Below are 26,696 nucleotides of genomic sequence, written 5' to 3' on the forward strand. Positions count from 1 at the left end.
CTTACGACCTATGCGACTTACAAGTGATCGACTGTACGACCACGAAATGGTGCAATAATATCTAACATTTAATAGAGTAATAGAATTGCAATGTTATGCCTGGCAGTGCAGTACATTACTCTGCACGCTGCGAGACGCAAGTACGATAGTTTTGGCAGGCTGCCGGCAGCGTCAGCATCCCAGCCAGCTAAATATTCTTTCATTTTGTTTGTTTGAAGTAAAATGTTTCCTAATTTTGCATTGCATTTTGTATTTTTGTATGTTTTGCAATTAATGAAATAACTTTTTATGCCTAGGCTAGTTTGTTGTCGATAACAATATGTTCGGTACAGTACTTAAACGAAAAGAATGTGTTTTGTTGAAATAAAAAAAATCCTAATTTTGCCTTACATTTTGTATTTTTATGTTTTGCAATTAATAAAATGTAACAGTATTTTTTTATGCCTAGTCTGTTGTCGATGACAAAATGTTCGGTACAGCATTTTGTATTTTTATGTTTTGCGATTAATAAAATGTAACAGTAAACTTTGTTTATGCCTAGTCTGTTGTCGATAACAATATTTTTGGTACAGTATGTAAACGAAAAGAATGTGTTTCGAAAATTTTTTTCTTTACTAATTTTGCTTTACAATGATTTTAATGTAACCAACAAAAAAGGATTTGTAGGTCAAAGATGACAGGACTTTATTCAGTATGCGTAGGCCTAGGCTACGTTTCCTAACAAAAATGATAAAAAGTTAATGAATACTAAACAACGTAGCTCAAAGATAATAAGATTTTATTCAGTATGCATACGTTTCCTAAAGAAAGTCTGATGGTAAAGTAATACAAAGGTTAACAAATACAGTATTAAATATCATAGGTCAAAGATGATAGGATTTTATTCAATATGCTTAGGCCTAGGCTACATTTCCCAAAGAAAATCAGATGAAATTATGAAAAGGTTAAAAATACTATACAACATAGTTCAAAGATGCTAAGATTATTTCAGTATGCTAAATATACAATATATATATATATATATATATATATATATTATATATATATATATATATATCATATAAAGGGTAATATATGCTGTATATATATATAGACCGACTTGCGTCCAGATCGACTTACGACCTGTCTGTCGGAACCGATCTCGGTCGTAAGTCGACGACTACCTGTATTCCAAATGTGGACGAACCAACAATTTATATAGCTAGTTAACGAGTGATGGACTTTTGAAGTCAAAAGATCATACAATCAGTCCTAGAATTTTATTTGTTTCTCAGAGGCTGAAATACACTGCATAGATGATTTGAGATTGTTACTGATAATTACGACAAGATTCTTTTCACTATCCACTTATGTTAACGAATTTCCAAATAACTTGTAATCGTACTTACTGTTATTTTTACCTATGTGCATTACCTTGCATGTGTTAAATTTCATTGGCCACTTTTCAGACTATTGCTGTAATTTATCTAAATCTTCTTGAATATCTAACTGGTTTAAGTAATCATTAGCCATTCCACACAGTTTAGTATCATCAGCAAATTTGGAAACAGTAGCTTTTAGTCCATGGTCTATATCATTTATATATACTATGAATAGAAGTGGCCCAAGAATGGAACCTTGAGGAACTCCACTTGTAACATTTTTCCATCCAGAAGTTTTTCCATTTAAAACAACTCTGTTTTCTGCCTTTCAACTAATTACTGGTCCAACTTAATAGGCTACCACTTATTCCGTGTGAAGCTAATTTAGTAAATAGTCTTTCGTGGGGGACGGTATCAAAAGCTTTTGCAAAGTCTAGATATATTAAATCTATATTGTTTCTTTTGTCATAACTTGAGATAACTGTGTTGTAGAATTCGAGTAAGTTAGTCATGCAAGAACATTTCTGTCTGAAACCATGCTGGCTATCATTTATCAGTTACTTTCTAAATGATGTTCGATAGCATCTCTGATGATAGTTTCCATCATTTTTCCTACAATTGAAGTCAAACTTATAGGCCTGTAGTAATTTGATTTTTTTTTTTTTTTTTTTTTTTACCTTTTTTGAATATGGGAGTAATGTTAGCTAGCTTCCATTCTCTTGGGACACCTCCAGATATGATGGATTTCTTGAAAATAATTTCTAATGGAACAATAATCTCATTTTTCATTTCCTCTAAGATTCTTGGATGCCAACCATCAGGCCCTGGTGTTTTATTAACTTTTATTTGTGTTTATCTATACACCTTTTATTTTTTTATTTTGTTATATTTACCATAGTAAGTTTGCCCTAAGACTTTTCACAGGTTTCAGTTTGGAGTTCACTTTGAGGTGTTTCGTTTGTTTAAAATATCACACATTCCTTCATTTGAATATTCAAGTTGACCATCAGCAGATAATAATGGACCATTGTGATTCCTATCAACCTTTTTATCTCTAATGTAACTATAGAATTCTTTGGGATTCTCTTTGGATTTATCAGCGATATTCATTTCGTATTGTCGTTTTCATTTTTTGTTGTCTTTTTTCAAATCTCTCTGTATTGATACATAACTTTCATAGTCATTAGATGCACCCAAGCACTTATATTTCTTGTAAGCCTGTCTCTGTTTAGCAATACTTTTTTCAGTTTCTTTGTCGAGCCATTTTGGGCGAGCCTGATTTGGGGGACGTCTGTCCTTAAACGGGATGTAAGTATGAATCATCTTAGTGAGCATATTTTGAAACATTTCCCACATCTGATCTACAGGTCTTTCACTTGATTTTGCCTCCCAATATGTAAGCTGAAGCTCCTGACGTAGTCCTATGAACTGAGCTTGACTGAAATCGGGTATTTTAGAAACAAGTATCTATTCTAAAATGTTTTAGTAGTTTGAATCTAACTAAATTGTGATCGCTATTTGCAACAGTTTCACCGACTTCCACATCGGTTATCATGCATTCGCAGCTAGTGATCAACAGATCCAGTAAGTTTCCATGTCTTGTGGGCTCTTTTACAGGCTGAACCAAGTAATTGTCACCGAGAAAATCAATCAAGCAACTACCCATATGGCTATGTTCAAGGGTCATTCAATCAATTACCATGAAATTGAAATCACCCATTATCAATAAATCCCGGCTGCAGAAACTAGACAGTTCTTGAAATAATAGTTTCTCGTCTGCTAATGATAATGTCTTTGGCCTATAGGCTATATTACACCTACATTCATTTTTTGTCCGTTTGTTTACCCTTGACTTTTCACAGGTAAGACCCCTACAGCTACTATGTTTGACTCCTCCCAGCAATCGGTCCTTGTCACTATCTCTGGCACCACTTTCACTCAGAGCCTCCATCTAGCAGCCACCTCGACAACAATCAATGGGCGAAAGTTAACAACACTTGTCAATTCCTGCAGTGATGACAGTTACACAGATGAGGAAGTTGCACAGGACTTGAAACTTCTAATACTTCAAACTGGTAAAGATGTCACTTTAGCTCAGAAATCATTGCACACTAACTCATGGTTATGTCAAACTTGACTTAATGCTACATCATCATGAACAAACTTATCCTTTCACTCATCTTACACTAATGAAGGATTTGTGCTGAGGGGTACTGCTTGGCCAGGACTTCCAAAAACAGCATCAGTGTGTAGTCATTGAATATGGTGGACTAAAACCTATGCTCAAATTACCTGATACTAACTCATATTATACTCTCTAGCGGCAGCTGCTGTAGATGAGCCGTCTCTTTTCCAACATTTGTCACCTAACTGTAAGCCCATAGTCACTAAGTCAAGATATTATGGTAAAAGATGACAAAGAATTCATTGAAATGGAAACAAACCATCTGCTCATTGAGGTGTTATTGAAAATAGCTTATCCCCATGGAGGGCCCATGTTGTAGTATTGAAGGATCCAATGAATCAACATAAGAAAAGGATGTGTGTGGATTACTCACAAACTGAGAATCTATACACAGAGCTAGATGCTTATCCATTGCCAAGAATCGACACTATGGTGAATGAACTCTCAACATACCATGCATTCTCGACTTTTGACTTGAAAGAGTCAGACAAGAAATACACTGCTTTTGAGGCCAATGGACGCCTATATCAATTTTGTAGAGTTCCCTTCAGAGTGACAAATGGAGTAGCTGTCTTTCAACAAACTATGGATAAGCTTGTGAAAAATGAAAACTTACAGTGTGTATTTCCATATCTTGACAATATAACTATCGCTGGCCATACTCAAGAAGAACACAATTGTAATGTACAACACTTTCTTAAAGTCATCAATAATAGAAACTTAACCTTCAATGCTTCTAAGACTATTAAGTCTGTACACTCCATAGATATCCTTGGTTACTGTGTAGGAAATGGTGTTATAAAGCCTGATCCTGAGAGGCTTCATCCACTACAGGAACTCCCACCCCCACAAGTTGGGGATCTTTGAAGAGAGCCATGGGTATGTTTGCTTACTATGCCAAATGGATATGAGATTTTTTGACCAAAGACCATTAGTGAGTGCAAAGAAATTTCCTTTAGATAAAGAATCTTTACAGGCTTTCAATCTGCTCAAGTTAGAACTTGAAAGAACAATGTTATACTCGGTGGATGAAAACTTACCCTTTGAAGTCGAATGTGAAATTTCTGAAGTAGCAATCTCGGCTGTACTTAACCAGGGTGGGAGACCAATGGCTTTCATGTCTAGGACTCTACAAGGAAGTGAAATACGTTATCACATTGTAGAAAAGGAGGCCATGGCCATAACTGAAGCTGTCCATAAACGGGGTCACTTCCTCACTAGACAACATTTTGATCTTATTACTGACCAGCGTTCTGTAGCCTTCATGTTTGATAACCGGAAACGCAACAAGATCAAGAATATCAAGATCCAGGAGTGGCGGACAGAACTCACTGCCTTCAGTTATACAGTACATTATTGCCCTGGTCAATAGAATGTGATTCTTGATGCCTTCTCTCGAGTCTTCTGTTGTTCTACTGTCTCTGCGTCATCTACTCTCGTTGAACTACATGAGGGTCTATGTCATCTGGGAGTGACTCGTCTGCTGCACTTTGTAAGATCTAAAAACCTCCCCTTTTCCTGTAAAGTTTGTACAGAGATAGAGCCGTGGTTCTATAGATCTCAAGAAGGAAAACTCATCAAGGCAACTCAACCAATGGTGAGGCTAAGCATCGACTTCAAAGGGCCTCTTCCAACTGCCTCACGTAATCCCTATATACTTACTGTTGTAGATGAATATTCCCATTTTCCTTTTGCTTTTCCATGTCCCACTATGAATACAACAACTGTAATCAAATGCCTGGAACAAATATTTAGTCTATGTACATACATACATACATATACCAAGGCTTTTTCCCCCTTCCAAGGGAGGTAGCCAAAAAAAGGGAAAGGCATAAAAACACTCCCAGCCATTTCATCCCTAAATACACTCCACACCCCTCCCACCCTTCCTCTCATCTGAGCACCTCCTGGATGACGGGTCATCCCTGCACCCTGCCCACCGCCCTGGGTCAGAAGCAGTGTCGCAAGACACAGTACATCCACAGCAAGGCCGCTTCATTTAATCGGCGACCCCCCCTCTCCGTCCCCCTTTGAGTATAAGGAGAGGACGGGGAGAAATCCCTTCGGGCTGCGTCAAAATTTACTCACACATACTACCCCACCCCCCACCCCCCTGCCCATTCCTCCTCATGCAGTCACAACATCATCCATATACAACCATTCTCCACTCACCTCTGTCTTCTGTCCTCTCCCTTCCTTCCTCAACAGACATTCCCCTCTTCCCCAAAGCCCCCTTCACCCCATCCATCCACCTCATCCTAGGACGTCCCCTCATGTTCACTCCCTCCACATCTGCCTTCCATACCTCTTTTACTAGTCTTTCTTCACTCATTCTTTCCATGTGTCCAAACCATCCTAATATTCTTTCATCAACCCTCTCTCCCAAATCCTTTTTCACCCCTGTTCTCCTCCTCACCTCCTCATTTCTCACTCTATCTAGCCTAGTAACCCCCACCATACTTCTCAGACACCTCATCTCAAACACATTCAAACTCCTTCTCTCTTCTTCTCTTATGTTCCACGTTTCTGCCCCATACAGTGCTGTTGGCACAATCACTCCTTCAGAAAACTACTAAAAAAACTGGAACACATAGGAGGAATACAGGGAAACCTACTAAAATGGATAGAGGACTTTCTGACTGGTAGAAAGATGAGAGTAGTGCTTAGAGAAAAATATTCAGACTGGAAAGAGGTGATCAGTGGAGTACCGCAAGGATCTGTGCTGGCACCAATAATGTTTGCTATCTATATGAATGACATGGATGAGGACGTGAACTGCTACATGAGCTTCTTTGCCGATGACGCCAAACTGCTAAGGAAAATAGAAACTGATGAGGACTGTGAAGCACTGCAAGAAGACCTAAATAGGGTATGGAACTGGAGTCAGAAATGGGAAGTGGACTTTAATACTAAGAAGTGTAGCATAATGGAGTTTGGAAAAAGCAAAAACAGAATATCAGGAAAATATACAATTGGAACCAAAGAAGTAAAGAAAGTAGGATCCGAAAAAGATTTGGGAGTAATTATCACGAACGACTTGTCCTATGATATACAGATTAACAAAATTGTCGGGGAGACTTACAACTTGCTAAGATCAATAAAAGTGGCGTTTACATACTTGGACGAAGACATGATGAAAAAAATATTGGTTACATTGATAAGGCCTAGATTAGAGTATGCAGCGACATTGTGGTCCCCCAGTACCAAAAAGAATATAAAGAAAATAGAAAGAATCCAAAGAGCAGCTACAAAAATGGCACCTGCACTTGCAAACCTATCATACGAAGAGAGATTGGCTAAACTGGAGTTACCGACACTGGAGCAAAGAAGAGAGAGAGGTGACCTATTGACCATCTACAGAATCATGAAAGGCACAGAGGTACTCGATAGTGAGAACTTACTTAACTGGGACAAAAGAAACACAAGAGGACATGGAAAGAAAATAAAAAAACATAGCTATAGAAGAGAACTGAAGAAAAACAGTTTTCCTCATAGAGTTTTGGACACTTGGAACAAACTGGACAATGAAATAGTATGCGCAAAAACCATTCATGAGTTTAAAAACAAACTAGACACTGCAAGATACAAAGGCGGGACAACACGAGCATAGCTCCCCTTCCCGCAAAATACAACTAGGTAAATACAACTAGGTAAATACAGTCTCCTCTTCGCATCCATTCCCAAATGTCTATTTCTCATTACACTCTTTAAACCACCAAGGCATTTACTCGCTTCTCTCACTCTACATTCTACCTCCACCTTCACTCCACCTTTTCCTGCTACACTTGCACCCAAGTATCTAAAACTATCCACTTCCTCCAGTCGCTCTCCCTTAATGTTCACTTCCAGTCTACTGCCACTTTCACCCCTTGTACATCTCATCACCTTACTTTTACCCACATTTATCTTTAGCTTTCTTCTATCACATACTCTCCCAAACTCTGCCACCAGCTTCCTCAATCCCTCCTCTGACCCTGCCACAAGCGCAGTGTCGTCCGCAAACAACAGCTGGCTCACCTCCCACTTTTCTCCATTTTCTTTAACCATTTCCAATCCCTGACTCACTACCCTAGCATTCACCTCTCGCACCACCCCATCCATGTATAAGTTGAACAGCCAGGGCGACATAATGCATCCTTGACGAAGTCCCACCTTTACTTCAAACCACTCACTCTCTCCATTTCCAATCCTAACACATGCTCTACTACTCACATAAAAACTCTTGACAGCTCCCAAAAGCTTTCCTCCTATCCCATAAATCTGCATAACCTCCCACAGTGCCTTTCTGTCTACCCTATCATAAGCCTTTTCCAGATCCATAAAAGCCAAAAAAACATCCTTCCCCTTTCCTATAGCTTTCTCACATATCTGTCTTACCACAAATATCTGATCTACACAACCTCTACCCGTCCTAAATCCACACTGTTCCTCACCAATTACTCCTTCTGTTCCTCTCCTAATCCTCTCAATTAAGATTCTCCCATAAGCCTTCCCTACTACACTCAACAGGCTAATCCCTCTGAAATTACTACATTCACACTTGTCCCCTTTTCCCTTGTAAAGAGGAACTATACAGGCACTACTCCAGTCCTCCAGTACTCTACCCTCTCTCCAGCAAACATTAAATAATCTCACCAACCAGTCCACCATCACTGAACCTCCCTTTTTCAGACATTCTGCATGACATCCATCCAGACCAGGTGCCTTACCTGCTTTCATCATCTTTGCAACTTCCTTCACCTCATCCTTCCTTATTTCTCCTCCATTCTCCTCACTCATCACTCTCATTTTCTTCGTATTTGCCACTGCAGCTATCTTTCCTTCCCTATCCTCCTTCACATTCAGCAACTCCCTAAAATATTCTGCCCATCTTCCCCTCACTGCCATCTCTTCCATTATCAACTCTCCATCTGTACCTTTTACCTTTTCTTCTCTACTTGATTCGCCTCCTCTTCCTCTCTTAATTTCTTTCCAAAACATCTTTTTATTACTTTCAAAATTTTCTGTCATACTCCTACCCCATTTCACATCTGCTCTCCTCTTTGCCTCCTTTACCTTTTGCTTTACTTCTCTTTTCTTTTCTTTGTACGTCTCATATGACTCCCCTGTCCTCTTTTGTAACCAATCTGTCAATGCTCGCTTCTTCTCTTCTACAACCTTCTTTGTTTCCTCATCCCACCATTCACTACCCTTTCTTCTATTTCCCCCTGTCCTTCTTGTTCCACACACCATCCTTGCACACTTTAAGACTCCCTCCTTGAACCATCCCCATTCCTCCTCCACACCCATCTCTGCTCTATCCTTTACTCCCTCACACTCCTCCTTCAGCTTCTTTTCGTACTCCTTCTCCTTTTCCTTTTCATTCATAGAGTTCACTCTAAGAACCTCCCTACCTTTTGTCCCTTTCCTCTTCCTCCATCTATCCTCCACTCTCAACTTACCTTCCACCAAAAAATGATCTGATATTCCCCCACCCTCTCCCCTTAGCACATGTACATCCTTAACTCTTCCTATCATAATCCTATTTACCACTACATAATCCATTAGCGCTCTATCTACCACCCTTCCCTCCACCACCCTCTCCCATGTGTACTTATGCTTGACTTTCTTCCGAAACACTGTATTTGCTATCATCAACTCTCTTTCTAGACACATTTCCACCATCAACTCTCCACTACGATTCTTTCCTGGAACTCCACACTTCCCAACCACTCCATCGATTGGACCATTTCCCACTCTAGCATTAAGGTCTCCCAGTACTATTACATTGACATTTCTTCCTAAACTCTCTATGCACTCATTTAAATCTATCCAAAAGGCCTCCCTTTCTTCCATGCTCTTCTCACTGCCCGGCCCATATGCACTTACAAAGACCCACATCTCCTTTCCCAGTTTCACCTTCATCCACATTATCCTTGAGGAAACCTCCTTCCACTCCACTACCCCTTTACCTATCTCCTCACTTACTAGAATAGCCACCCCTTCCCTCCCTCGCCCTCTCTTCACTCCTGATAACCTCCCACTTACACTCCCAAACATACACTCACCCTTCCCTTTCAACTTAGTTTCACTCAAAGCCAACACATCCAACTTTCTTCTCACAAACATACTACCTATCTCTTCCCTTTTACTCTCATCTGTACCACATCCACGCACATTAAAAGACCCAAACCTTAGGGTGCTGGCCCGAGGCCCGCCAGCACCCCTTATGCCTTTTCTTTTTGTTTTAGGAAATTGCCCCTTGGGGCTACAGGGAGAAGGATGCCTAGTCCCTCTCCCCGTCCCTTTCTTCTCGCCTCTTACGATCCAAGTGGGAAAACTTGGTGGCAGTATTCTTTTCCCCCACCACAGGGAATTCCCCCAATCAGAAAGAGAATACTCAGAGAAATGGTACAGGACAGCAACAAGGGGTTGGGGGACAGCATAACGGAGGGACAGTCGTAGTATAAAAGTGTCATCATTTCTCTATGAACAGAATTTCTTCTATCATAGACAAAATGATGTGTGGCTCTGGTCCGTAGGGGCGCCCCATATAGACCCTAAAGTATCGACTGCATGCTACTTTGCCACAATAACAAGCAGCCAATACCCCAGACGGTATTGTGAGATGCCTAATTATATTCACTGATCTAGGAACGTCGTTCATATCTAAGGATCTCAAAACCTACCTCTTACAATAAGGAGTTGCTATGAGTCAAACAACTCCATGTCACCCAAATGGCAATGGACAAGTGGAATGGCACAACAGAATTACATGGAAGGCAATCCAGCTGACCCTCGAGTCACAGAATCTTCCTGATCAACATTGGGAATTAGTACTTATTGATGTACTGCACTCTCTTAGATCCCTTCTGTCTACATCTACAAATGTCATACCACACAAATGTTTCTTTGGTTTTCCACATTGCTCTTCTTCTGGAAGCTCTCTACCCTTATGGCTCATGACACCAGGTCCAGTATTACTGAGGAGGTTCATTAAGACAAACAAAAACAAACCTTTAGTTGATCAAGTCGAACTACTGGGTGTTAATCCAACTTATGCTAATATTAGATGACATCGGGATGGACAGCAGTCTACAGTTTCTGCTGGTGACTTGGCTCCTTATCCCAAGATCCAGGTCAACTACTCCTCTACTGGAAATCAGAGGTTGTACCTACAGCAACACTCCTAGAAGTTCCAGAAAACACTGAACCTCGCCGAGAGGCTGACACAGAGGTGAGTGTGTCAACACCTCTAGTACAAAAGTCAACCCATGTGTCAAAGGTTCCAAACAGATATGGATGAGATTGATAAGTTATAGAGTACTTTGTTTTCTTTTAGGGGAGGAGAGCATTATATTTTGTCACTGAACTTTTTTATACTTTGAGCCAATCGTTTGGCTGCATGTCATACTATGTAAACAGTAGACAAAACGGTCTGGCTACGTCATCAATGTCTGTTTGGGACTGGTTAGAGTAACAGTCATGACTTTCTATATAAATTAATTCCTTTCCCCTACTTACTCAATCATTATATAAATATCATATACTATATCTTATATATTATGTTGCATCTGCTCATATGATGAGTTCTGCATGTTCAGTAAATGATATGTAAGAAATACTGTATAAACTGTGACATTTTTTCAACTTCATGTATATCATATTATGTAAGTTATATTCTGTAATGTATTTTCAAGTCCATTGGTATTTCAGTTGATTAAAGCTTGGGAGCAGCAGCTAAGTCTCTTATTGTTATTTCACCCTCTTTGCACTCATTCAAATCCATCTAAAAAGCTTCCCTTTCCTCTACATTTTTCTCACTACCAGGTCCATATGCACTTACAAAAACCTACATCTCCCTTCCCAGTTTCACCTTCATCTACATTAACCTTGAAGAAACCTCCTTCCACTCCACTACATGCTTACCTATCTCTTCACTTACTAGTATAGCCACCCCTTCTCTACCCCGTTCTCTCTTCACTCCTGAGAACCTCTCAACTTCACTCCCAAACTCACACCTGCCCCTTCCTCTCAATTTAGTTTCACTTAATGCCAACACATCCATCTTTCTTCTCACAAACATATTGCCTATCTCTTCCCTTTTACTCTCATCTATACCACATCCACACACATTAAAAGATCCAAACCTTAGGGTACTGGTTGGAAAACTCCTACACCCTCTTATGCCTTTACTTTTTATTAGGCAAAAAAGGAAATAAATATTCAGAGAAATGGTACAGGACAACAAGGGGTGGAGAGCCAGCATGACAGAGGAGCAGTCACAGTATAATAAAGTATCATCATTTCTCTATGAAGAGAGATTTCCTCGATCACAGACAAACGATATGTGGCTCTGGTCCATAGGGGTGTCCCATATAGACCCTAAAGTATCAGCTGCATGCTACTTTGCCACAATAACATGCAGCCAATTCCCCATAGGTGCATAAATACTTGAAATAGCTTAGGTGATATAGCCTAAGCTGGAAGCATAAATAAATTCAAGTCTAAATATAATTGAAAATTACGGATACAAAACTAGTCAAACCCATACATGAACTTGAGGCTAGGGGATAAATTGTAGAATAGGAGATGAGACTCAATGAGTGCTCCTCCTTTCTTGTATACTATAATTAGGCAAATACACACACAAATACAAATGGTTACATACCTGGTTCAAGACAGCACTGGTTCCACCAAGTGCATAGCCAATATCATTGATCTTGCCATGGTTTTTCTCTGAGGAGAAAAATTGGGTTTTGTTAATTGAGTCATTGAACTACAAGAAATAAGAAAATCCATCAAAGTTGGTATATGTTTATTCTTTATTGGCCACAAAGTCTTAGTTAAGTCTCTTTTGAGTGAGCAAATAACTGATATGCAGTTAATGATTTCATGTTATTGATTCCATCATTGCATACATACATACATATATATATATATATATATATATATACACACACACACACACACATTGGTTGGGGTAGCAGTGAAGTCTGGACTCCGGTGATATCTTCAAATTTCGACGATCACAATGACAAGTACCTGTGTTGTATTAATAGGGAAGGGGAAAGCTCATGGTGTAGTGGGAAGGTGAACAAAAAGGAGAAAGGGAGGGATTACTGAGGAAAATAGAAGGAATTGAGGAGGGGGAAGATAGGGCCCAGGAAGGCAGACGGCATGTAAACAAAAGATCGTCTGACGATAGTGGTGAAGTCGATGTGATTAGTAAAAATGTAAAAATTAGAAATATAGATAAGAGCAGCACAATGGAAGGTGAAGATAACCATTTTCATGGATTTAATGAAGGAGGAAATGACAACCTCCCCTGACTAGTAAATCTAGAGGAGAAACTAATAGAAATGAATGAAAATTGGGAAGCTAAGTTTAACCAAATAAAGTTGATTACTCAAAGAGTTGATAAACTGGAAGAACTAAAGAAGGAGAATCAAAACCTAACTAATGAAAGAGTAGAATTAAAAAGACAGTTAAGAGAAGTAAAGAATGAGAATGAAGAATTGAAGAGGAGTAATAAAGAGAATAAAGAGTCCATAGCAAAAGAGGTAAGTGGTTGGAAAAAAGTACAAGAGAACAATAAAATGGAATTTAGAGATATAATGGAACAGCAGATGAAAGAACAAACTAAGGACACAGTTATTAAAGAGATGAGGGAGAAGGAGAATATAGTAAGTGACTTAGCGGATAAAAAGAAATGTATAATTATATTAGGGATGGAAGAGAAGTATAATCCAAATACGACTACAAGAATAAAGGAAGAAATGGAAAAATTAAGATATTACGAGTAGTTCAAAAAGATGAACCAGAAACAGGGAAAGAAATAGAAGAAATATATAGAATAGGGAAATACAATACAGATAAGACCAGACCAATTAAGGTTAAAACCAGGTCACAAATGACAGCAGAGAATATCTTAGCAAAAACAAGGAATCTAGTAGACAGTGATCAATATAAACAGGTATGGATAAAAAGAGAAATGAATAAAGAGGAAAGAGAGGAAAAAAAAAAAAGACTAGAAGCTAAGGAAAAAAACAAGAACAGAGTCAGAAAAAGAAAAATTCTATTGAAGAGTAGTGGATATGAAAGTAAAGAAATGGTTTATAGCAGAGAAAAACAGTAGGGAAAAAGAAAATACAATGGAAGTAGCAGAAAATTAAGAGTGTCTTACACAAATATAGATGGCTTAATAACAGGCTTGAACGAACTGAATGAATACCTAAAGGAAAAAGAAATGAACATAATGGGAATTGTAGAGACAAAATTGAAAGGTCCACTAACACCCAACAGTATAGGACATGGTGCATATAATTATTGGATTAGAAACAGAGAGGTAAAACAAGGGGGTGGAGTTATGTTCCTGACTAAAAAGGATATAAATGTGAGGAATGTCACATATGGAAAGAATAGAAATGATTATGATGGAAGTGGAGGACAGGGATGGGAAGAGCGGGAAGTTTGTAGTAAGTTATGTGCCTCCTAAAACGGCTTCGTGGGAAGAGAGAGAACACACAAAAAATATATATATATATATATAATGGGTAACTTTAATTGTAAAGAAATTTACTGGGAAGAGATGACAGTGAAGGGTGGAGACGACCTATGAGGAAATGTACTACTTGATATGATTATAGAACATACAATGCCACAATGGATACAAGAAAATACTAGGTATAGAGATGAGGAAGAACCATCGAGACTGGACCTAATAATCACATCAGAACCCGAAATAATGGACAAGATTGAATATCAGACACCAATAAGTAAAAGTGACCACATATTAGTTCAACTGGAACTAAATGAGGAAAAATGCATGAAAAAATGAACAATATAGAAAGGGAAGATTGATGTATGAAAAAACATATTTTGATCAAATAAAAGAATTCTTTCAAAAATCTGACTGAAAAAAAAAACACACAAGGAGGAAACAACAGTAGAAGAGAAATGGACTATTTTGACAACAATTTATAAAGGAGTGGAAAAGTATGTTCCAAGACAAAAGCAAGAAAAAGAGTATGTAAGTGCTGGTACAACACAAGAAGTAGGGAGTTAAAAGACAAAAGGGTTAAAGCTTGGATAAAATGGAAAAAGACAAAAGACCTGAAAAATGGAAAATACATACTATAGTCAGCACAACGAGAAGTGACCGCTAAGGTGGGGTTAGGAGATTTCCTGGTGTTGCCACATCTCCACAGATAACGGCTTACACTGAATGCAGTGTGAGGGGGGCGGGGCCAGAGAATAGAAGTAGTGGCAACGTCGCTCTCTCTTGCTCATGTGCCATGTCTATGACTCGAGGAAACGAAACCTTTGTATAGAAAACATTGCTTTGATTTTTACCTCAGTGGTGGTGTGTGACAAAAAATTATAATATATGTGGCAACATTATAAAAATATAAAATAAAGTTATAAAATAAAATAAAATTATAAAATAATTATATGTGGCAACACAGGGGGACTCCCAGTGCTCCGCCCTAACAGCCATTTCTCAATGCAACGAGTATAGTTATAGAAATGAATATGTACAAGTGTGCAGAGAAGAAAAGAGAAAATATGAAAAAGATGTCATAGAAAAATGTAAAGATCAACCAAAACTATTTTACAGATTTGTATACAAACTGAAAAACAAACAAGAATTAGAGAAACTGACAAGGAGTTGAATACATTGAGGAAATAGAATGGCAGAAATTATGAACAAGCATTTAAAACCAGTGTTTACGTGGGAGAACATACAACCTAGAGATATCGAATGGGAAGAGAAAGTCACCCCTATGAAAGAGATAGAAGTATCAAGGAATGAAATAATGAAACACTTGAGTAATCTCGATGTCAGAAAATCGCATGGTCCAGATGAAATGGCAAACTAGATTTTGAGAGAATGCAGGAATGAACTAAGAGACAAAATACATAGTCTAATAAAGAGTTCATTAAAAGAAGTTAAAGTTCCAGAAGATTGGAGAAGAGCATATATAGTACCAATATATCAAGGGGGAAACAAGGAAGACCCTACAGACTATAGACCAGTCTCTCTTACAAGTACGATAGCTAAAATTTGTGAATGATCAAAATTAGATGGGTAAGGCATTTGGAAAAATACCAATGTACTAAATCCAAGGCAATTTGGATTTAGACAAGGACGATCATGCATCACAAACTTAATGCATTTCTATTCAAGGCTAATAGATGTAATACAAGAAAGAGATGGATGGGCTGATTGTGCATTTCTAGACCTGAAAAAAGTTTGATAAGGTGCCACATAAAAAATTGCATAAGAAATTAGAAACTGCAGGAGGAACACAGGACAAACTACTGAAGTGGATGGAAGACATCTTGCATGAAAGAAAAATAAGAGTGGTGATAAGAGACAAACACTCTAATTGGGATGTGGTAATAAGTGGTGTTCCACAAGGAACAGTTCTGGTTCAAATAATGTTTGCTATATATATTAACGATATGGATAAAGGAATTGAATGTTATATGAGCTTCTTTGCGGATGATCCAAAATTGTTGAAAAAAGTGAACATTGAAGAAGATTGTGAGTCGCTACTGAGTGATCTCAAAGTATGGGAATTGAGTAGGAAGTGAGAGATGGAATTCAATATTAAGAAGTGTAGTATAATGGAATTTGGAAGAAGCAAAAAAAATAATAGTGGGATCATTTAATTGGGAGAAGAAATAAAAAATGTAGAAAATGAGAATGACCTGGGAGTCATTATGAAAAATATGTCCCCTCAGAAACATAAAAAAAAAAAAAAAAAATAGAAACTTATAATTTAATAAGAACGATCAAAGTGGCATTTACATACCTGGATGAAGAAATGATGAAGAAAATACTAGTCACTTTGATAAGACCAAGATTGGAATATGCAGTGACGTGGTCACCAAGTACAAAAAATATATAACAAAACTTGAAAGAATACAAAGAGCAATTACAAAATTAGCACCAACACTCTCAGAACTATCATATGAAGAGAGACTAGCAAAACTTGAACTACAGACATTAGAGCAAAGAAGAGGGAGAGAAGACTTGATAACTATTTATAGAATCATGAAAGGCATAGAAACTATTGATAGAGAGGATCTAATAAAATGGGATAGTAGAAATACAAGAGGACATGGAAAGAAAATCAAGAAAGACAGTTATAGAAGAGACCTGAAAAAGGACAGCTTTCCCCACAGAGTAATAGACATTTGGAACAAGTTAGATGAGAAAGTGGTGTGTGCAAAAACAACACATGAATTTAAAAATAGTCTAGATAAAATGAGATATGAAGACGGGACACCACGAGCATAGCTCCCCTTCCCATAAAATACAACTAGGTAAATACACCGGTCGTAGTGACAGTGAAGTTTGGAACTCCAGGAAATCTTCAAATTTCGTCGATCTCAACGACGAGGGAGTACCTTTGTTGTATCAGTAGGGAAGGGGAAAGCTCGTGGTGTAGTGGGAAGGTGAAGAAAAAGGAGAAAGGGAGGGATTACTGAGGAAAATTGAAGGAAATAAGGAAGGAGACGAATGGGCTCCCCCAGACGTCAGAAGAAATGTCAACAAGAGGGCTGCAGATGACGCAGGTGAAGTCGAAAATATCAGTAAAGGCACTAAAATTAGAAATATAGTTAAGAACAACACAATGGAAAGTGGAGATAATAATTTCCATGGATTTAATGAAGGAGAGGATGCCAACCTCCCCTGATAAGCAAGTCTAGAGGAAAAACTAGAGAAAATGATTGAACACTGAGAGATTAGGTTCAGCCAACTTACACGGATTACACAGAGTTGATAAATTGGAAGAACTAAAGGAGAACCAAAACCTAAATAAAGAAATAGAAGAATTAAACGGACAACTAAAAGAAGTAAAAGATGGGAATGAGGAATTAAAGAAGAATAAAGAGAATAATGAGTCCATAGCAAAAGAAGTACAGGGTTGGAAAAAAGTACAAGAGAACAACAATATTGTATTTAGAGATATAGTGACACAGCAGATGAAAGAACAAACTAAGGACACATTTATTAAAGTGATGAGAGAGAAGGAGACTATAGTAAGAGACTTAGCAGACAAAAAAAAAAAAGTATAATTATATTAGGGATGGAAGAGAAACATAATCCAAATAGGACTACAAGAGTAAAAGAGAAGAAAAGGTAAACAAAATATTAGTAGTTCAAGAGGATGAATGAACAAAGAAACAGGGAAAGAAACTGAAGAAATATATAGAATAGGGAAATAGAATACATATAAGACCACACCAATTAAGGTTAAAACCAGGTCACAAACAACAGCAGAGAATATCTTAACAAAAATAGGGAAACTAGCAAAAAGTGATCACTATAAACAGGTATGGATAAAAAGAGAAATGAATAATGAGGAGAGGAGGAAAAAACAAACAGACTAGAAGGGAAATAAAAACAAGAAAAGAAGAGAGTCAAAGAGAAATTCTATTGGAGAGTAGTAGATATGAAAGTGAGGAAATGGTTTATAGCAGAGAAAAACGGAAAGGAAACAGAAAACACGATGGAGGTAGCAAAAAATGATAAGTGTCTTACACAAATATAGATGGCTTAATAACAGCCTTGAACAAAATGAATGAATACCTGAAGGAAAAAGAAATGGATATAATGGGAATTGTAGAGACATAATTGAAAGGTCCACTACCACCCAACAGTGTAGGACATGGTGCATATAATTATTAGATTAGAAACAGAGAAGTTAAACAAGGGGGTGGAGTTATGTTCCTGACTAAGAAGAATATAAATGTAATTAATGTCACATATGGAAAGAATAGAGATGATTAAGATGGAAGTGGAGGACAGGGATGGGAAGAGCAGGAAGTTTGTAGTAAATTATGTGCCTCCTAAAACAGCTTCATGGGAAGAGCGAGAACACAAAAATATGTTAGAAGACACAAGGATAACACTAAATAAGATAGTGGAAGATGGAGGAAGAATAGCTGTAATGGATGACTTTAACTGTAAAGAAATCTGCTGGGAAGAGATGACAGTGAAGGGTGGAGACAGCCTATGGGGAATTAAGAACATAAGAATGAAGGAGACTGCAAGAGACCATAAGGCCTACACTAGGCAGCTCCGTATCCATCACCACATGTCATCCCCATCCATAAAATTGTCTAATCGTTTCTTAAAACAACTGATAGTTTCAGGGCTTACTACATGCTAAGATTATTAAATTTGTCGACCACCCTATTAGTAAACCAATTCTTGCCTTTTTCCTTCTTAAATCTAAATTTGTCCTGTTTCTAACTATTACTGCGAGTCCTGCCCTGTTGTTTTAATATGATGACCTTGTTTGCATCACCCTTGTTAAAGCCTTTGATCCACTTGAACACCTCTATTAGATCACCCCGCACTCTGCGTCTTTCCAGAGAGTGTAAGTTAAGGTGCCTAAGTCTCTCTTCAAGGTCATAGCATTACCCATAGATCGGACCTACGAGCTCTGAGCTCTCTTCCAGGAGGGAAATAGCTGTCGATCACGAGTCCAACACGTGATCCAAAGACCAAGTGAATAAGGCAAATTTCTGAGTCCATGTATCATTTTGGTCATTCTTCTCTGTACTGCTTCTAGTGAATTGATGTCCATTCTATAGGACGGAGACCAAAACTGTACCGCATAGTCAAGGATGGGTCTATCGTTAGATAGAGTTTAATAATTACCTCTGGACTTCTATTCATTACCGTCCTAGCAATGAAACCTAATGCTCTGTTAGCTTTATTCCTGGCGCTAATGCACTGTTTCCTGGGTTTAAGGTCCAGACTCACTAGAACTCCCAAGTCTCTCTCACACTCAGTTTTCTCTAAAAGCATGTTATCTAAGCTGTATCTATTTTCAGGGTTGTGTAGTCCTACGTTTAACACGCTACACTTAGAGATATTGAAGTTCATTTGCCATTTCACCGACCATGTGAACAATGTTAAAATCATCCTGCAGAATCTCTGCATCATCTCCTGACCTAATCAGGCATCCTATTTTAGTGTCATCTGCAAACATACTAACATCACTACTTATCCCGTCGTCTAAGTCGTTTATGTACATAATGAACAACAAGGGACCCAAAACCGATCCCCGGGGGACCCCACTAGTAACATTGCCCCACCTAGATTTTACTCCATCTATGGTGACCCGCGGTTTTTTGTTACTAATCCAAGCTCTAATCCATTCTAACACTTTTCCTCCTATGCCATGGGCTTTGATTTTATTTAGTAGTCTCTGGTGTGACACCTTGTTGAACGCTTTGCTAAAGTCAAGGTAAATAATATTGTAATTATCATTGTTATCAGATGACTTATATACTTTAGTGTAAAAGGATAGAGGATTATTCACACATGACTTACCCTTGGAGAAACCATGCTGTGAATCATGAATTAAATTATGTCTTTCGATGTGTTCTTTGAGTCTATTTACTATTACTGATTCAAGCATTTTTTCCTATAACCAATGTCAAACTGATTGGCCTGTAGCTGCATATAGACAATCAATCTCCCTTCTTAAAAACAGGAACAATGTTTGCTTGCCTCCAAGCAGTAGGCATAAAACCAGTGTCTACTGATTTATTAAATATTTCAGTTAACTGGTCGCAGATTTCAAATTTACACTCCTTAAGCATTCTCAGAAAAATTTCGTCTGGACCTGGGGATTTTGTAGCTTTAAGTCTTTCAATCTGCTTGACTACTTCTACTTTACTAATGCTGATACTAGACTACTTTCTTCATCCCCTCTGAAAATCAGATCGCAGTCAGGTACTTTATCTAACCTCTCATTAGTAAACACCGATATAAAATATTTGTTAAACTCCTCACTCATTTTTTCCTCCAATTCTATCATGACATTTTCATTGTTTTTAATTTGTCCTATTCTTTCTTTAGTTTTTGTTCTATAGAGATGAAAGAAACCCTTTGGGTTGGATCTTGCTTGACTAGCAACCTTAATTTCATAATTATATTTTGCTATATGTGTATTCTTTTGAACCAGCTTTGCCATTGCATTATATCTTGATCTAAGGTGTGATTCCCCGTTTTTTATTTTTATGTAAAATCCTCTTTTCATTCCGATCTCATGTTTCAATCTGTCCGTCATCCATTTGGGAGTATTACTATTTTTCTGTATTGACTTCAGGGGGATAGATGTATTTTGTGCATTAATAATCAAATCAATTAGATTGCTATACATTTCATCCAAATTACTGACCTGTCTGTTGAGCCCTCGCCCCTAAATGACCTGATCCAAGGTATGCATATTACCCTCCGTGACGCGACCTCTGGTTATGACCTGACCCCCAGTCACACACCGAGACTCAACAATGTCCGAAATGTCCACATGACATTTCATCATTGCGTTATATCTTGATCTAAGGTATGTTTCCCCATTTTTTTGTTTTTACGTAAAATCCTCTTTTCATTCCAATCTCATGTTTCAAACTGTCCCCCTTCCATTTGGGAGTATTACTATTTTTCCGTATTGACTTCAGGGGGATAGCTGTATTTTGTGCATTAATAATTAAATCAGTTAGATTGCTATATATTTCATCCAAATTACTGACCTGTCTGTTGAGCCCTTGCCCCCAAATGACCTGATCCAAGGTATGCATATTACCCTCCGTGACCCAATCTGGTCATGACCTGACCCCCGGTCAGGCACCGAGACTCAACAATGTCTGAAACGTTCGCATGACATTTCATATTCAATTTCAAATAGGTTTTTATATTGTCAAAGTTTGCTCTCCTGAAGTCTGATACTTGGACATTATTCATACTTTTTAATTCTTCCCAAATAATATTAAATCTTATTTCTTGATGATTGCTAGAGTCTAGACTCCCACTTTTATGTTACTCATTAGGTGCTCATTATTAGTTATAACTAAGTCCAGAGTATTTACTCCCCTTGTAGGATCGGTAATCACTTGTTTTAAGAAATTATCCTGCACCACATCTGGGAATTTCCATTTCCTGATCTATTAAAGTTTCCCAGTCAATGTTTCTATAATTAAAATCTCCCATGATCACAACATTTTTGTACTGGGATGCTCTGTGAATTTCATGAATCAGGGGATCAGTCTGCTCAATGCTGATATTAGGTCTGTACAAGACACCAATAATAACTTTCTTATTCTTGCCTATAATCTCTACCCAAATGGATTCCATGCAGTCCTCTTCCTTAATCGAATTGTTGATAATACAGTTTATTGTATTTTTAACAAAAAGTGCTACACCTCCCCCACTCCTGCCAACCCTATCACTGTGAAAAAACTTATATCCTTCTATTTCGATTTCCGGAAAGATATGTTTATCATCCATGTTGATCCAGGACTCAGTAATAGTTATAATATTGAAGTTCTCTACGCATGCTTTACCTCGCAGCAAATCAATTTTGTTAGTTATGCTTCTGCTATTTCTATAGTAAACTTTAAATTTATCTTCCCTCCACCTGCTTTGGTGATTATTTTCACAGTCCCTCTCTAAGTTGTTTCTATTGCCTAAACTATATTCTGATACTCCCCCCCTACTTGATATGATTATAGAACAATGACGCAATGGATACAAGAGAATACTAGGAATAGAAATGAGGAAGAACCATTGAGACTGGACCTAATAATCACATCAGATCACAAAATAGTGAACAAGATCTAATATAAGACACCAACAAGTAAAAGTGACCACATATTGGTTGAACTGGAACTAAATGAGGAAAAACACATGGAAAAAAACTAACAATATAGAAAGGGAAGATTGGTGTATGGAAAAACAAATTTCGATAGAATAAGATAATTCTTTCAAAAAGCAGACTGGGAAAAGATACACAAGAAGGAAACAACAGTAGAAGAGGAATGGAATATTTTGACAAAAATTATTATGGAGTGGAAAAGTATGTTCCAAGACAAAAACAAGAAAAAGAGTATGTAAAGTGTTGGTACAACAAAAGATGTATGGAGTTGAAAGACAAAAGGGATAAAGCTTGGATAAAATGGAAAAAAAAAAGACCTGAAAAATGTTAAATATATACTAGTTATAGAAATAAATATGTACAAATGTGCAGCAAAGAAAAAAAAATATGAAAAAGATGCCACTGAAACATGTAAAGATCAACCAAAACTATTTTAGATTTGTAAACAACAAACTGAAAAACAAACAAGAATTAGAGAAACTATGACAAGGAGTTGAATACACAGAGGAAATAGAAATGGCAGAAATTATGAACAAGCATTTTAAATCGGTGTTTACAAGGGAGAATATACAACTTAGAGATATTGAATGAGAGGAGAAAGTCCCTCCTATGAAAGAGATAGAAGTAACAAAGAATGAAATAATGAATCACCTGAGTAACCTTGATGTCAGAAAATTGCATCGACCAGATAAAATGGCAAATTGCTGAGTAACCTCGATGTCAGAAAATCACATGGCCCAGATGAAATGTCAAACTGGATTTTGAAAGAATGCAGGGATGAGCTAACAGATAAAATACATAGTCTAATAAGCAGTTCATTGAAAGAAGGAAAAGTACTAGAAGATTTGAGAAGGGCAAATATAGTACCAATATATAAAAGGGGAAACAAGGAAGACCCTACTAACTATAGACAGGTTCTCTTACAAGTACAGTAGCTAAAATTTATGAAAGAATTATCAAAATTAGATGGGTAAGGCATTTGGAAAAAAAACAATGTACTAAATCCAAGGCAATTTGGATTTAGACAAGGACGATTATACGCCACAAACTTAATGTGTTTCTATCCAAGGCTAATAGATGTAATACAAGAAAGAGATGGATGGGCTGATTGTGCATTTCTAGACCTGAAAAAGCTTTTGATAAGGTGCTACAAAAGAAATTGCTAAAATAGAAAATGAAGGAGGAATACAGGGCAAACTGCTGAAATGCATGGAAGACTTCTTGCATTAAAGAAAAATGAGAGTGGTGATAAGAGACAAACACTCTAATTGGGATGAAGTGATTAGTGGAGTTCCACAAGGAACAGTTCTGGCCCCAATAATATTTCTTATATATATTAATGACATACATACATATACCAAGGCGTTTTCCCCCTTACAAGGGAGGTAGCCAAAAAGAAAAAGGCATAAAATCATTCCCACCCATTCCATCCCTGAATACACTCCACACCCCTCCACCCTCCCTCTTATCTTAGCACATCCTGGATGACAGGTCATCCCTGCACCTTGTCCATTGCCCTGGGTCAGAAGCAGTGTCACCAGACACAGCACATCCACAGCAAGGCCGCTTCATTAAATCGGCGACCCCCCTTCTCCGTCTCCCCATGCATAAAAGGTGAAGACAGGGAGAAATCCCTTCGGGCTGCATTAAACTTTGCTCACACATACTACCTCACCCCCCATCCCCCCGCCCATTCCACCTCATGCATCACAACATCATCCATATACAACCATTCTCCATTCACCCCTGTCTTCTGTCCCCTCCCGTCCTTCCTCAACAGACATTCCCCTCTTCCCCAAAGCCCCCTTCCCCTCTGCCCTGTAAGCAGGTTGCTGTCCTGGAGGGGCTTGTGCATAGTGATGAAGGTATGGGCTATGACAGCGGGGAGAGTTTTCCTCCCTGGCAGATTCAATCATGCTGCACAGACCATACTGGAGCTGTCAGACCAAGACTTACAGACTGGAGTGTAACTGGTAAACGACCCCCACCCCTCTTTCATTTGATGGCTTGTTTATCCCTACCCTTCTTAGTTACTGCACTCTTTCTTCTCTTTCTGAACAGGCTATTATCTCGGGGTAGGTTCTCTGAAAAACTCCAGATTGCCTTCCCTGAGAAACACCCTTGACTTTCTCTCGCACCTTTTTAAGGTAGTTCTAAGTTCCCGGTTTCTCTCTGACCTGTGTGCTGGTAGCTGACCGAGTTGGTGGGGGCTCAACTGGCGACAGGTGCCACCGGCGAGGGCTCGCAAGGTTCGGTGGTCAGTGGATGCACATGGGAAGGAGGACTCCTGAGCTTGATACCGTTCTCCCTTCCAGTACAGGTAAAAGGGTGGCTACGCTGGCCTTATACTATATGAGACAAAACTACAGAGGACAAACGGGTTGTCTAAGCCAAAAAACTCGATGCCGAGGCCCTTTACCTGTAAATAGCCATTTCTGGACCCTTTTCTGGCTCTGCAGGGACTTTCCTTAAGTGACTGGGGCACCAGGCACCTGCAGTATCTCTTTCCACGCACTTCAAACCTCATGTTGCTTATGGTGTGGCCCTACAACTTACCGAAAGTGCTCTTTAAGTAGTAGGCTATACCATAAATCTTTGATTCCATCCAATTATGGATGAATCATCCTCCCAGGTCTTGGAGGCCCCTCCTCCTCCAAAATCCATTGACCAGGAGGGAACCGATGCTGACCCTTCCACCGTTTCAAATCCCGATTTGGATAATTCTCACTCTTTGTGTCCTTCAAAGGAGACTATAACTCCTAATGAAGAACAGCATTATGAGTCCACTAGTAAAAATAATGTGGTAAAAGTTACTACTGAGTTGGGTTCTCCCTCCTCCAGAGCTTTGGAAATCAAGAATGTGAAAAACTTGTCTGTGGTCCATATCCTCCAGCTTCCTAAGTCCTGTAACTATGAGACTCTTACGAAGTACTTTGGTTGCTATGGTAAAATCACAGAAATCTGTATGTGTTATGCTGAACCTGGAAATTCTTGAGAAGCCTGGCTGTCATATACTAGCCACAATGCTGCTCTGAAAGCTAGTAGTGATATTCCTAATTTGAAGGTTTGTGGAGCAGGCGGCACTGGGGCTTTATGTGCCAGTGCCCCTAATGCCCTAGATGTTTATGTACCTTCTTTGTATGCTCCTTCTAAGAAGGAAAACGGCTTAAATACTTCCCACATGGAGAGACTACCGAGTCCTCCAATGTGGTTGGTGGCCACTGCCCGGGAAGAAAACTATAATTACTATAAGTTCTGTAAATATCTGCAGAGGAAAGTTGGTGGAATTTGTAGTGGTGATATCACCAGATTTGGCAAGAACAAAGTTCTAATACATGCAAAGTCCAAAACTCAGTCTTATATGCTGAAAGTGATGAGATGATGAAGGAAATTAAGCCACACATAGACTTCAGCTATGGTAGAGGTGTCATATATGACAAAGACCTATACGATCTTGAAGAGGAAGAGATTCTGGACATGTGCCCTGATAACATATTCCATATCCAGAAACTACAGGGCACCAAAATGATTGTACTAACCTTTACTAGCCCTGATCTGCCTACACATATCATAATATCATTACAATGTTTCAAATGCCTTAAATTTGGCCATACGTCGACTGCTTGCAGTGGAGAGCAAGTGTGTGCTATATGCTCCTACCCCATTCATGGTGAATGCACACCACCCAAGTGTGTGAATTGTGGCCAGGATCACCAGGCCTGTGACAGGACTTGTCAGTCCTATAAGGATGAAGAAGCAGCACTTCAAAAATCCAAAGCAGAGCATATCAGTATCCGATATGCAAAGAAGCTTCAAGGCCAAATTAGAACATATGCTCAGGTCACAAAGAGACGAGCTACTGTCTTTAAGGTGCCTCAGCCTACCGCTTCACATGGTAGAACCCCTGAGGTAACAGATACCCGCCTGAAACAGGCTTCGACCGTTGCTGAGGTAGCACCTCCCAGCTCCCCCACCCCTCCTTCTCAGGAGTTAGCTCAGGCATCATCTGTGCCCATTATTGAGGGCTCAGAGGACACTCCCTCACTAGCGAATGTGCATTCACAAGATGATGCGCGGCCAGCAAAGGGTGTTACGGCGGAGAGATCCCCAACACGTGGTAAGAAAAGGGGAGGAACATCCCCTACCCCTCCCTCTCCTACCCTGAGCATCCCTACCTCAAACAAATATAAGGTGCTTTCATCAGATGCTACTGGTCCTCAAAAAACTAATACATCGACACCAAACGCATCAAAGAAGATCAAGATTGAGAGCCACAATCCTGGCCGTATTAACTCCTCTCAGGGCAATTCAAAGAATGAGAGATCTAGAGGTGGAAAGCCTCCAGCCAGAATTGCTCTAGACAAAACACTGATCAGGCAGAAAAGAAAAAGTCTCTTAAGGGACTGTGGGAAGTGCTTATAGGTGAACGTGTCATAAAAGTTGTTCAATTTCTTTGGTGAACTTATGTATACTTACTCTATCGGA

The 26,696-nt window shown here is 38.7% G+C and overlaps 1 protein-coding gene across 2 annotated transcripts in view; it reads right to left on the bottom strand.

Annotated features, from left to right (window-relative positions):
* The window catches only part of LOC143028637 (integrin alpha-IIb-like), a 641,228-nt gene that overhangs the window by 456,011 nt on the left and 158,521 nt on the right, over nucleotides 1-26,696 (bottom strand). For both annotated transcript variants that reach the window (XM_076191051.1, XM_076191050.1), the window contains exon 6: nucleotides 12,197-12,264. In XM_076191051.1, the coding sequence (XP_076047166.1) occupies nucleotides 12,197-12,264 (68 nt within the window). The remainder of the gene's footprint in view (nucleotides 1-12,196; nucleotides 12,265-26,696) is intronic.

Source organism: Oratosquilla oratoria, chromosome 9 (genome assembly GCF_046742065.1).
Source record: "Oratosquilla oratoria isolate Oo_2021 chromosome 9, ASM4674206v1, whole genome shotgun sequence".
Taxonomy (NCBI): domain Eukaryota; kingdom Metazoa; phylum Arthropoda; class Malacostraca; order Stomatopoda; family Squillidae; genus Oratosquilla; species Oratosquilla oratoria.